Below are 12,676 nucleotides of genomic sequence, written 5' to 3' on the forward strand. Positions count from 1 at the left end.
CTCGTTAGCTCCGAGTGTTGTTTGTATATGGCTGCTATAGACTCTCAGGGCTGTTCAACTCCGGTCCTGGAGGGCTGAAACACTTCTGTTTTTTGTTTCTACCTGGTAGTTAATTGCACTCACCTGGTGTCCCAGGTCTGAACCAGTCCCTTATTAGGAGAGGATGAAAACTAGACATGTTTCAGCCCTCTGGGACTGGAATTACACTGAACAAAAATATTAACACAACATGTAAAGTCTTGGTCCCATGTTTCATGAGCTGAAATAAAAAATCCCAGAAATGTTCCATATTATGCACAAAAAGCTTATTTTGGTATCTGTAACCAATAGATGCATATCTGTATTCCCAGTCATGTGAAATCCATAAATTAGGGCCTAATGAATTTATTTCAATTTACTGATTTCCTCATATGAACAGTTTTTGTTCAGTATAATTAGCCCTGACTCTATGGTGACGTTTCAATGACTTGTAAGGTTCTCACTGTGCAATGTTACAATCATTCAAGGTCAAACTCCTATAACACCTGGCTTGTAGAAAAGCATAGTTAGACAAATAACCCTGTACACTGTTTTCAGCAATATTACCAACTACTGAAGTAGAAAAAATTACAAGAGAATTCAAAAGACAAAAACATTTAGGAGCCACTGGCACAGAGTACTGCTGACCAATTCAGAAGAGAAAAAGAGCATCAGTGTGAATGGTTTTATTTGACATTGGCAAACTTCTACATTGATTCACATTGTGGAGAGTGTGCAAATGATGTGAGTTCAGTTTGTGCTCATTTACAGTAGAACATCAACCACAGAACTCTGACCTTCCATATCATTTAGCTTGTACCAAATATGATGATTAAATCTTATCAGAGGAAGGTCCTAAACATTGCCGAAGACTCCAGCCACCCTAGGCATAGACTGTTGTCTCTGCTACCGCACGGCAAGCGGTACTGGAGCGCCAAGTCTAGGTCCAAAAGGCTTCTTAACAGCTTCTACCCCCAAGCCATAAGACTTCTGAACAACTAATCAAATGGCTACCCGGACTATTTGCATTGTCCATTATCTATTTTTTACTTCAGTTTATTTTAGTAAATACTTTCTTAACACTTATTTTTCTTAAAACTGCATTGTTGGTTAAGGGCTTGTAAGTAAGCATTTCACTGTAAGGTCTACACCTGTTGTATTCGGCGCATGTGACAAATAACATTTGATTTGATTTGATAAATGAAGATGTCCCACTCAGGCCGTTTACCATAGAAAACAATTGTCACAGTTCCGGTCTGCTTAAGGGGTGGCACCAATACATTAGCAGCTGGGTCTGGTCTGCTTAAGGGGTGGCACCAATACATTAGCAGCTGGGTCTGGTCTGCTTCATTTCATTGACTGTTTATGAACCAGAAAAAAGGAGAGAGTGAGATTTCGCTTCCTCTTCCAGGAGGTTTCCTGATCACCTGACCAGAACAAACTGGAGGTGCAACCAGGGTCCTGAGTTTTTCCTGGTCACCTTACATGGTCAAGATAATTAAACTCTGGCCCTACTTATGAGACAGCAGTATTTAAAGCTAGAATCCTTAGTTGCTACATATATTTTTGGACTTAAAATTATAAATTAAGTGTAACAAAACAACTTATAAACATCTTATACATCTCTTATGAAACCTGGTGTCTCTACCCATGTGTTCTTTCAGTCCCTTAAAATCACGACAAAAATCATTACTCTTATTATACAAGAATTTTGAAGACAGGATTTGTAAACCTTCATATACAGTATATACATCAGTGGAGGCTGCTGAGAGGAGGACGGCTCATAATAATGGCTGGAATGGAGTAGAATGGCTGGAATGGAGTAAATGGAATGGTATCACTCCATTCTGGCCGTTATTATGAGCTGTCCTCCCCTCAGCAGCCTCCACTGATATACACAATCAACTACAAACTGAAGTTGACTCAACGATTGTATCTGTTCAAGTCTACCTATCTTAAGTCTATGGCACAAAGACATTGGCAGCATTTCAGTGCAGAAAGTAGTTTCCTCCCTTCTGCCCTCATCCACCCCTTTTCAATGATATGATGAGACTGAGTAAGTGAAAGAAATGTAGCTTTTGTCTGTTTTTCAGATCCATGAAGGGGACTGAAAAAGGGCAGAAGTGAATATCTTTCTGGAATGAATGGAGCCGTACATATATAATCCATCGTCGTCCCTCAGCATAGTGCATTTCATTGGCCGGCACAGCCGCCACTCAGAAAACAGTGTAGCTGTTGGACTCCCCATATCCAGCCTCCTGCAGGTACTGCTCGATGTTGATTGACTCAGGCACCTTGAGGACTTTGTCGTTGGCACTCTTCTCTCCTGATTGGAGCTTGCGGTCGACCTCGGCCAATGTGGGGCGATCCTGCTCCTTCCATTGGCAGCAGGCCTTGATGATGGAGTACCTGTGAGAAGGGTGGGCGTGGTTACAGGGGAATAGAGGTATATCTCAGTCATAAAGATAGAGAACATTGTATCTGTCTGTCCCATTATGGCTTCTGTGAGCATGGGCAGCACCGTTGAGGTCATCTCCATTTTGAAGTTGTCCATTTTCTTCTTCTACTACTTCTATGAGTTGGTAAAAAAAACTGAAAGAGTGTGCACTGCCACCTGGAGTGTGTTGTTTGAACTGGTATAAAGCCAAGGTTTGTACCTGCAGTTATGGAATGTTTGCTCACGAGCAGGGGTGAAAGAATTCATTTTTTCCCGGTATGGGACCTCCTATAAGCGTGTGTATAAAACATTTTATGGGCCTAATCATAGAATTACATATAGAATCCCTATAAATGTAATAGGATCTCTGTGGGCCTAGTCGTAAAGATTTGTCAATTAGCTTTTACAATGTATTACCTTTTATTGTGGCATAAACACAACCAGTCATGATGTTTTCATCGGATTGTCAAACAATCACTTCAAAGGGCTCCTATACTAGGCTACCAGCGCAAGTGAATCTGTTACACAAAACACCTCAAAGCGTCATGACATTTGGCTATTGTCATTAGGCCAGAATTTATGCGTCCACTGCTGTCCTTGCTCATTTCGGTGTCGGGCACTCATCTCTGCCTTGCCAAATTTCAGTGTTCTCGTCGAACGACATCGCATTTTGGAGCGTAGGCTATACCACCCGTTTTCAAGTTTTACCTGTACGGTGTACCCCAACTATTTATTTTGCCGGGACGCCGTACCGCCTTACTTTCACCCCTGCTCACGAGTATATTTCATTGGCTGATCCCTCCCGATGACCTGGATGGAATTATGTGACCCTTTCTTAACCCATAGGAAGTCCCACCCAGTTGACTACTTCAAAATGGTGAAAGTCCTCAATGGCGCTGCCCATGCTAAAACAGGCTTTTAGGCACTATAGTCCTCTATCTATCTCTATGATCTCAGTCTAAAGAAGCTCCCTCTCCTGGTGATAACGCAGTAATAATAGTGATGTATAATGGATAGTTACAGTGAGTTGGAGCAGTTGGCTGGCTTTCTCAGTGTTTTCCCTCTCTGGTGAAACTGCAGAAGCTCGTTGACGGAGATATCTGAAAACGGAGCATCACCTGAGAGAGGGAGAAAGAGAGAAAGAGGGGAGAGGTTAATGACACAAATTAGAGATTGTAGCTCAGAGAAAGAGTTGATATCAGAATGAATGAGAGTGGTTGTTATGTGTATCACTGGCCAAAAGGGGCGCTCAAAGTCAGAAGAATACATTTCATGTAACTCACCCAAGGTCGCCATTTCAAACAACATGATGCCAAACGACCAGCTAGTGAGAGAAAAACAAACATGTATCAGTGGATTTTGCATATCTTGAGAATTGATTGAAATGTCAGCATAGACTAAGTAGAGTAACTCACACATCACTGCTCTGATTGGCAGGCCTCCTAGCCAATAGCTCGGGGGCCTGCCATTTCTTCATGCCAGGAACTTCAGTCTGAGTAGCTCCTTTGGTATTCCTGGTGTAGACCCCGCCCAGTCCCCACAGCTTGGCCGTCAGCTCCCGGCTGACCAATACACTGTGAGCACGGACGTTGCCATGAAGAAGGTCTCGGCTGTGGAGGAACTCCTGATTGGATGACAGGGGATAACGTGAAAAAGGTTAAAGGTGTGGGACAGTGTCATATCTCAACATTCATAAATGATTCCCTTTCATTCAATTAGTCTCTAAAGTCCACAGTGACTTCCCCCTCTTGTTTCCAATGCACAGGACAGGTGCAGTACACTAACATACAGGAAACCTACCATGGTACTTGCGTTCAGCTGACCAAATCAATGCAGATAAGGAAAATACATAAGCACAGGAGCCACTGTGGACTTTTGAGGCACAGCACACACATCTTTAAAGATCCTTTCAGATCCTAATTATGGAAAAGCAAACAAGGTTAAGAGATAAGATAAGTAGTAGACAATGACGAGGTCAGGATGGGGACATGTTCATGGTTTGAACATGGGGCATGTTCATGGTTTGACGGTTTGAACATGGGGCATGTTCATGGTTTGCACATGCTGGTTTCTGTGGCAGAAACATGTGGCAGAAACACATTAAGCCAACATATTACCATAGTGTACTCACCAGAGCAGAGGCTACCTGTTTGGCCATGGTAAATATACGTCTCTCTGTGAGCTCACATGGAGGGTCCCCGCCCACACCATCCTGACATAACACAAATAGAATCAATTTATACCCAAAATCATCCTTATCACAAACAGCTCCTAATTTTACTATAAATAATGGGCTAATTGAGACAATGCCTCATGGGTAATGTGATTCCTACCTGTCTGCACCGCCACAGGAAGCTGAGCAGATCTCTGTTCTCTAGCTCCTCAACAACAGTAACTAGGGGCACACGCAGAGAGACCACGCCCAGGAGCTCCGGCAGGAAGGGGTGTGGCCCCAGCTGGGACAGGAAGGAAGCAAAGCCCAGGAAGTTGTGCCTCTCTGTGGCGCTCGCAGAGTCTGAGGGAGAGGAGGAGGAGGAGAGGAATATTAAATTGCCTGCCAACATGCTGTGTGAAAATGGCCTTCCAAAGCCTTTGATAAACAACTGCTGTGGCTCAACAGATTTTGTCTGTATCTCAATGCCTTGAAGCAGACTTGTTGTACCAGTTGGTAATTCCATTTCTGAAAGGCAGGTCAGAGAAACAGGTTTTAGAGAGACCAGTTTTACAAAGTAAACAGTTGCTGTAATTATGGTGGTGTTTGTCTAACTATCCACAAGCAGCAGCCACACCTATTGAAACTAAGGAAGAAATTGCCTAATGGCGCTGCGCCCCCTTTCAATGGCAGGGGAGAGGCTGTTTACAGTGGCTGTTTTGTCACTTTTTGACCATGCTGGAAAGGCTTGAAGTACCATGCTTTGACCACAAATTCTACTTCACACTAACGTCAACCCTAACTTTAACCCTTACCCTAACCCTAAGTAGTTCTGACTATATCACCACTTTGGTATGCTAATACACTGCTTATAAGCCATTATTAAATAGCTTGTTTCAGTAGTAGCTGTTTTTCATCTCTTCTCACCGTTGAGCACTCGGAGCACAGCGTTCCTGTTGTCCATGCGGGCTCTGTAGAGGGAGACGGCCTTGTCAGAGTGCAAGGAGAAGGCTGCGGGCAGCGAGGCCACCAGGTTGAAGGACTCTGGCAGCCTCTGGCGAGGCAGCTCCCTGGGCTGGACCATAGGAGTGAAGGAATGTGTGAAGGACTGGGGCAGGGGGCTGGACGGGAAGGATGGGGTGAGGGTCTTGGGTGGGGGGATGGGGGGGAGAGAGGGAGTCCCCACGGAGGAGATATGGTTGGAGGAGGGGTGGGAGTGAGTGGGGGAGAAGGTAGAGTAGGAGGGGGCGTCGAGAGCAATAGTCTCATGCTCCAGCGGGTTGATACCCAGGGGAGCTGGGCAGAGGAAGGGGAGGATGAATAGAGAGAGGAGGAGGGGGGAGAGGACAGAGAGGGAAGAGAGAGGAAGAGGTTATTGCCTGAAGTTTAAAAGTAGATCAAATCAAATCAAATTGTATTTCACGTTAAGGTGTAGAAATGCTTACTTAAAAGTAACACAATAAAATAACAATAACGAGGCTATATACAGGGGGTACCGGTAACGAGTCAATGTGCGGGGGTACAGGTTAGTCGAGGTAATTTGTACATGTAGGTAGGGGTAAAGTGACTATGCATAGATAATAAACAGTGAGTAGCAGCAGTGTAAATAGTCCGGGTGGCCATTTGATTAATTGTTCAGCAGTCTTATGGCTTGGGGGTAGAAGCTGTTAAGGAGCCTTTTGGACCTAGACTTGGCGGTCTGGTACCGCTTGCCGTGCGGTAGCAGAGAGAATAGTCTATGACTTGGGTGACTGGAGTCTTTGACAATTTTTTGGGCCTTCCTCTGACACCGCCTAGTATATAGGTCCTGGATGGCAGGAAGTTTGGCCCCAGTGATGTACTGGGCCGTACGCACTACCCTCTGTAGCGCCTTACGGTCAGGGGAACCCTGCCAAATCTTTTCAGTCTCCTGAGGGGGAAAAGGTGTTGTCGTGCCCTCTTCACAACTGTCTTGGTGTGTTTGGACCATGATAGATAGATACAGTATAATAACAGGTTTGATTCTGTTCATTACTAGCCTGTGCAAATAGAATAAGCGCCTATGTTGTTGACTTAGACAGAAACACACACTCATAACCTCAAATTACCTACAGTATTTCACTATGAAAACACTCTTTCAAAGTCACATCCTTGAGCTCAAATATACACACACACTCACCATCGATGCCGTGCAGTTGTCTCCTGGAGCGCTGTGATCTGGACGTGGCCACAGTGTTCTGTGGTCGGATGCGGTCCACCTTCTCAGGACAGAACCGTAGCAGGATGATGAAGACCAGCGTGACCAGGAAGCTAGCCAATAGGAGGATGGGCACGATGATCACTTCTTGCTCGTACACACGGATATCTGAGGAACAGACATGAACATAAAGACAACGAAGAGATAACTGTGTGTCTGTCTGTCTGTCTGTCTGTCTGTGTGTGTGTGTAACACTTACTACAGATGGTGTCTCCCGGTTTACAGCGGGAGTCTGCTTCTGACATTGAAGACATCCTAACAACAAAGCAAGGCAAAGTGGGTAAGACATGAGGCCTTGTAGGTTACAACAGTGTATGTCAACAGATGACATTTCAGATGACATTACATCTCTTGATCACAGTGCATAACCAACGTAATTGATTAAATGGTTGACGTCGAATTATTCTTTTTAGACCTTCCCAGGGGAACTGTGCTGAGATTTCCCACATTTACTTTGTCTTGAACTTTCATATTTCAACAGAGTCATGTTGCTTCTGAAATGCTGTACGAATCGCTGGTTCAATCAGGGTTTAAAACAAGGTGTCAGTGGCAGACAGCTCAGGAAGAATATTCACGTAACACATCCTCCGTTTCTTTTTTTCCCATGAGGAAAGGTCACACTTACATACATAACCTGCTTAAACATTCAAATACAAGAACGGATTAATCACATGAATGATGAACAACATCATCATCACATGATGACCAGTAATAGTGAGTTTCAGATCCTCTGTTTATAGTGGACCAATTAGATCAGATCCTGTGATGTGAATTAAGATTGAGATTATGATAACTTTATTCGAACTTAATTGAACTACTGCTTTATCCCAACCCCTCCTCCGAAAGACACACGAGACAGATGTTTCACCTTGTCGGCTCCAGTATTCGAACCAGCGACTTTTCAGTTACTGTTACACAACTTGTGATTATCATCGACACACACACACCTCCAATTTATTCAGAAATTGTACTACAACTTTAAGGAAATCAATTCTTACGCATTGCCCCCTCCCTCATTTTACTCTCACATACACAATAGCCCCTATAGCAGCTCATTGTAGCTGTGAATGCAAAATGATATGCCCAAGCTTCACAACAAAAGGGCACATCCTGATATGAAGCATCACATGCATCACATTGCAGCACCAATGCATAGCTGTACACCAGAGTGTAGCCTATGTGGCACAGCATCTGGGGCTTCTGCCTGGTTTTCCATTAACACATTACTACTGTTTTACTGTAGGTCAACGATGAACATGTGTCTCCCAGTTACACGAAGAAACTAAAGTCCCTAACCACCTGTTTGTGTCACTGAGTGCAGTGATTACTTAACCAGTCCAGCTGCATTTTTGCAAGCAGGAAAAGCACAAGGACACACACCTACAGACAAACCGGTAAACACACACACTCAGCAGACGAACACACACAATCTCTATCGTGTATATACAGTATACAGTAATGGAACCAATATCTAGTTCAGACAAATCATTATAAAACAATCACAGACAAAGTAAACACAGTGTAGTCATCTTACCTATTTCCCTGTGTGTGTGCCTCAGACCTTGAGAAAGAAACCTTAACAATCCAGTGATATAATCCTTTGCCCTTTCCGTGACATAAACCAACACATTTCATACATTTTCCCTGTTGCGTGTCAGTGTGTGTACTCCAGGGTTAGTGTTGTGGTTTCTCTCCCATTCTCTCTCCTCTCAGGGGGTTTGTCAGGCTCCAGGGATTACTGTGTTGTGTGGCTCTGTGTTTGTCTAAGTCACACGTTCAGAGTTGTCTCAACCCCGCCCTCTTCACCTGCACTACATCCATCTTTCTCTCCCACCGTTTCTCGCTCTATTTCTTCCTCCTCTCCCCTTTTTTCTCATCCAGGAAGTCTATCTTAATGTTAATGTCACACCAGTTTAGTGGACTTCTTTCTCTCTGTAGAAGTTCTTACCCTCCCTATTCTGTCCTGACCTGTCAAACTCTTGTTGTGTTTGCTAGCCCTTTGCCCTCCACCATGCCTCTTTTGTCTGGGGAAACAGGTCCTTCCACTTCTTTCCAGTCTATTGTCTGTCCTCTTTGTTTTGGTTTGCTTATCCGGTATTTTCTCTGGCCTCTAATCTTCCGAAAGCCTTGCTTGTCCTTAAACGTGAATGTCAGGCTTCTTTCTGTGGCGGTCAAAATTATTAGTGAAGAGACAGTGATCTATCTATTTCAAATAATAATTTTCAGTCCAATTTAGAAAATAGACAATTAAAAATCATATCTATAGTATTTATTCATCTTAATGAATACATGGCAGGTTTCAAGTCCCAGTCATGTCCCAGTTTCATGTCACAGTTTGGCAGCAGCAGGCTGGGGTCCCATCCACTTCTCTCCTAGAAGACAGAAGGATATGATTGGATAAGGTCTGCGCTAAGCTGAATCTTGATGGGCTCAAAGTGATGATATAGGAACCAAAATTCAAAACAATGGAATTTACCATATCTAGCAACCATGAAGCAATAATGATAACTGTCTTGAGTTGTGTGATTACATACCGATTACATACCTTTTGATAGATAAATCTATCAAAAGGTTTTGTGAGGTGCATGACATAAAACGTGTAAAATGACGTGATGTATGACAATAAGATGTACAGTATTGATTGCAGTCCCGTGTAGCTCAGTTGGTAGAGCATAGCGCCAGGGTTGTGGGTTCGATTTCCACGGGGGACCAGTACGAAAAAAGTATAAAAATGTATGCACTCACTACTGTAAGGTTGACTTTGGACACAAAAAACGGTCCAACTCCGCCCCTTTCTCAATTTGGGGTGTGACTTTGGTGGTTCGTCTATGTGTCATTCTGGTCATGCGCGCCCCGCGACCGACGTAGCCAGTTTGTTAGCTAAACTAGCCACTGTAGCTAGCCAGTAACTCCTCCAGTAGGGCCTTCCGAGTGGCACAGTGGTCTAAGGCACTGCACCGCAGTGCTTGAGGTCCCAGTCATGTCACTACAGACCCGGGTTCGATCCGTCTGGGTTAGGGGAGGTTTTGGCCAGCCGGGATGTCCTTGTCCCATCCCGCTGTAGCGACTCCTGTGGCATGCACGCTGACACGGTCGCCAGTTGTACAGTGTTTCCTCCGACACATTGGTGCGGCTGGCTTCCGGGTTAAGTAAGCAGTGCGGCATGGCAGGGTCGTGTTTCGGAGGACGCATGGCTCTCGACCTTCGCCTCTCCCGAGTCCGTAACTACCAACTGGAAATCGTAAAATAATAATACAAAAATTTCACAGGATTCCTTTTTGGACAGAAGCTGTAGAGACCGGTAAGAAATGGGACTTCTGCAGCCAAATATTTTATACATGAAATGTTTGTTGGTTTTTAAGCATTATGTATGATGGTGCATGACAAAATACAGTTTAAAGTTATACAGTTTAATGTCAATTCTATAATATGCTATTTGTGAATATTCTGATGCATCCAAATTTGGAGATTAGACAGGAATATGACCCCTTATGATGCCAAAGTGAGTGTGGGCTCACCTATGCAGTGGGCAATGAGCTCAAATCGGTCAGAGCCAAAGAACACCTCTGGCTTTCCATTCACATGACACACAGCCAGAGGAAAACCAAAGGCCTGAGAGAGAGTACAGAGAGAAGGTGAGATAGCGGAAGAAGTGAATGCACTGATACTAGTGAATGTACTGATACTGATGTCCAATCCCACACTGATGGCTGCTATTGTCATTAACAGCCATCTGATCCATCTACATGTATGTGGCTAGGGGTTGGTTGGGAGAGAACAGGGAGAGGAGGAGGAGACACTGACCCCATGGTCCAGTGCTTCCTTAGTGGATCTCTTCAGCTTGTCTTTGATTTCCTTAGAGGTGGACAGTTTCAGCAGCTCTTCCACCTCACTGGCTGAGAGCCCTGCCTTCATGGCTGCCTGGAAAAAACATGAATCACATTAAACAACAAACAACCTGCAATGTTCAAATCCATGATGCCACTATCTACCCAGACCCAATCTCAAACTGCTCTAGGAGGATTATGCCTTCCAGCACTCAGGGATTGCGTTCTTGAGTGCAATGGCATTAGTGTTGGGTGATAACACTTGTTTAACAGATTTTAGCATTTTAGTAAAATGCAAATTTTTCTGATATTCTGTGAAAGGCAACTTTGTGAAAGACACTAGACAGATGATGAATGGAGAGAAGCCTTGAACTCAAGCTCCAACGACTGAGTACTTCCTGGTACCTCAGAGAGTGATGCAGGCTGGGTAATGTCTTTGTCTTGGCTCCAGATCCTCTTCCACAGCTCCCGGGACACCTGCTCTACCTGCTTATCTCCGCCCACCTCCCTCTCCTGTACCGCCGCCACAAAGCGCATGGCAGACAACGAGCCTGGGACAGACAAATACATGGTTGCAAGAGAAAAATGTGGTGACCGTGAGGTCAGCAAGTTTATTTTGCTTGACTGCGAGGCACAAAAAGGCTAAGAGAGACCATACAGAGCAGTGTATTAGGTATAGAGGGATAAAGCTAATTGATAATATAGAACAGACATGTTGACAGCACAGATGTTTCTCTCCCTGAGTGTCCCCAACAGACAGCAATACTCAATGGAATGTTACAGGGAGAGACTTCCTGTCAGCACCAGCTACCAAATCTTGGCCTACTGCACTGAGGCCAAGACCTGTTAAAGATGCTGTTTGATCTATATTAGGAAGCCTTCATTGATCTTTAAGATACGTTCTATATATGAAACAGTACTGGCATATTAGTGTTGTCCCCACCCATGTGTATCATGAATATATATCCAATAGCATTGTTATAAGCGGGAGGGGGGGGCACCTTTTTCGAACATGACCTCAAAGGGGTCAGTAGGGGGACTGATGGGGACCTGGAAGTACTGGGCTAGACGATGCAGGTCTGTGGTCATATACAGGAACTTGTTTGGGACCAGACCTGGGGGCTTATTACCTGGAATACAGGATAACAGTAAAATCAGACATCACATCACAATACACATGACTCATCATAATGACTTTTTAAATGGCTGACTGACAACATGTGCAATGTAAACATGGCAGTCCATCCATAGCCTATTGTGAAGTCTGGTTTGTGTACTGTTGATCTTAGCTACTTACCTGACCCTTGCATGACGCCACCCAAGAACGCAGGACGTAGTTTAAGGTCAATGTTCCACACATTTCTGTAACGGCACATGACCTAAAGATCGGATACATGCATGCACAATGATTAGTCAATGTATAGAACTCTACCTCTGAAATTTTGAAATGTACAATCTAAATACACTAACCTCAAAGCCAACCCATGAGTAGGGTGAGACCACGTCATAAAACAGTTCAATCACTTTCCTGGAACTTGCCATCTGAAGGAAATGTGTGGATACAGTGTAACAATTTAGCTAGATGTAACATCGTCCTTGCACTGCAAGTAAAAACGTCCCTGTAGCCACAAACACTTAGCTATAACGTTATTTTGTGGGGTAATTAAACGTTCTATCTTACGTCATTGTTAATTCTGTGCACGTTACCTTTGACCACCAGCTTGCCGTCCGTCTCTGTCAAAGAAAAAACTGTGTCAAAGTTCAACCATTGAAAACAATAAAATGCACTTCGCACTCTGATTGTTTTCAAGTTTAGAAATATGCACATATGCAGCAAGAGTCCATTCAAATTACCCGTGCAAAAGTTAAACCAGTTGTTAACTTTGTTCTTTCGTTGTGTATTTCAAGCGTACATGTAAACTACAAATAAAGACACTAAACTGGAGCTGCTTTAAATAACGTGGATAGAATTAGCTGCAGTTTAGCGCTCAGTGCTTCTGGGTCAT

The 12,676-nt window shown here is 44.0% G+C and overlaps 2 protein-coding genes across 4 annotated transcripts; both read right to left on the reverse strand.

The window, feature by feature from the left end:
• Positions 1 to 689: 689 nt before the first annotated feature.
• Positions 690 to 8,592, reverse strand: LOC311123358 (tyrosine-protein kinase STYK1-like). Of its 2 annotated transcripts, XM_084158171.1 has the most exons (10): positions 8,378 to 8,592; positions 7,043 to 7,098; positions 6,766 to 6,951; positions 5,535 to 5,903; positions 4,789 to 4,970; positions 4,587 to 4,667; positions 3,871 to 4,079; positions 3,739 to 3,779; positions 3,477 to 3,573; positions 690 to 2,427 (listed from the first exon to the last, which is right to left on the reverse strand). In XM_084158171.1, exons 1-10 carry the CDS (start codon positions 8,476 to 8,478, stop codon positions 2,235 to 2,237), a joined length of 1,515 nt encoding a protein of 504 aa, XP_084014297.1. In that variant the 5' UTR covers positions 8,479 to 8,592; the 3' UTR covers positions 690 to 2,234. The 2 variants fall into 2 exon arrangements, with proteins under 2 accessions (XP_084014297.1, XP_084014298.1); XM_084158172.1 differs by lacking the exon at positions 8,378 to 8,592 and having other exon boundaries at positions 7,043 to 7,182.
• Positions 8,593 to 9,097: 505 nt separating this feature from the next.
• LOC311123372 (glutathione S-transferase kappa 1-like) lies at positions 9,098 to 12,676 on the reverse strand. 2 transcript variants are annotated; one of them, XM_084158173.1, is made up of 9 exons: positions 12,525 to 12,676; positions 12,378 to 12,404; positions 12,141 to 12,212; positions 11,968 to 12,049; positions 11,672 to 11,800; positions 11,076 to 11,221; positions 10,648 to 10,764; positions 10,362 to 10,455; positions 9,098 to 9,215 (listed from the first exon to the last, which is right to left on the reverse strand). In XM_084158173.1, the coding sequence occupies exons 3-9, from the start codon at positions 12,210 to 12,212 to the stop codon at positions 9,172 to 9,174; spliced, it is 684 nt and encodes a 227-aa protein (XP_084014299.1). In that variant the 5' UTR covers positions 12,378 to 12,404; positions 12,525 to 12,676; the 3' UTR covers positions 9,098 to 9,171. The 2 variants fall into 2 exon arrangements, with proteins under 2 accessions (XP_084014299.1, XP_084014300.1); XM_084158174.1 differs by lacking the exon at positions 12,525 to 12,676 and having other exon boundaries at positions 12,378 to 12,465.

The sequence above is a fragment of the Coregonus lavaretus genome, assembly GCF_964263955.1.
Source record: "Coregonus lavaretus genome assembly, chromosome: 3".
Classification (NCBI taxonomy): Eukaryota; Metazoa; Chordata; class Actinopteri; order Salmoniformes; family Salmonidae; genus Coregonus; species Coregonus lavaretus.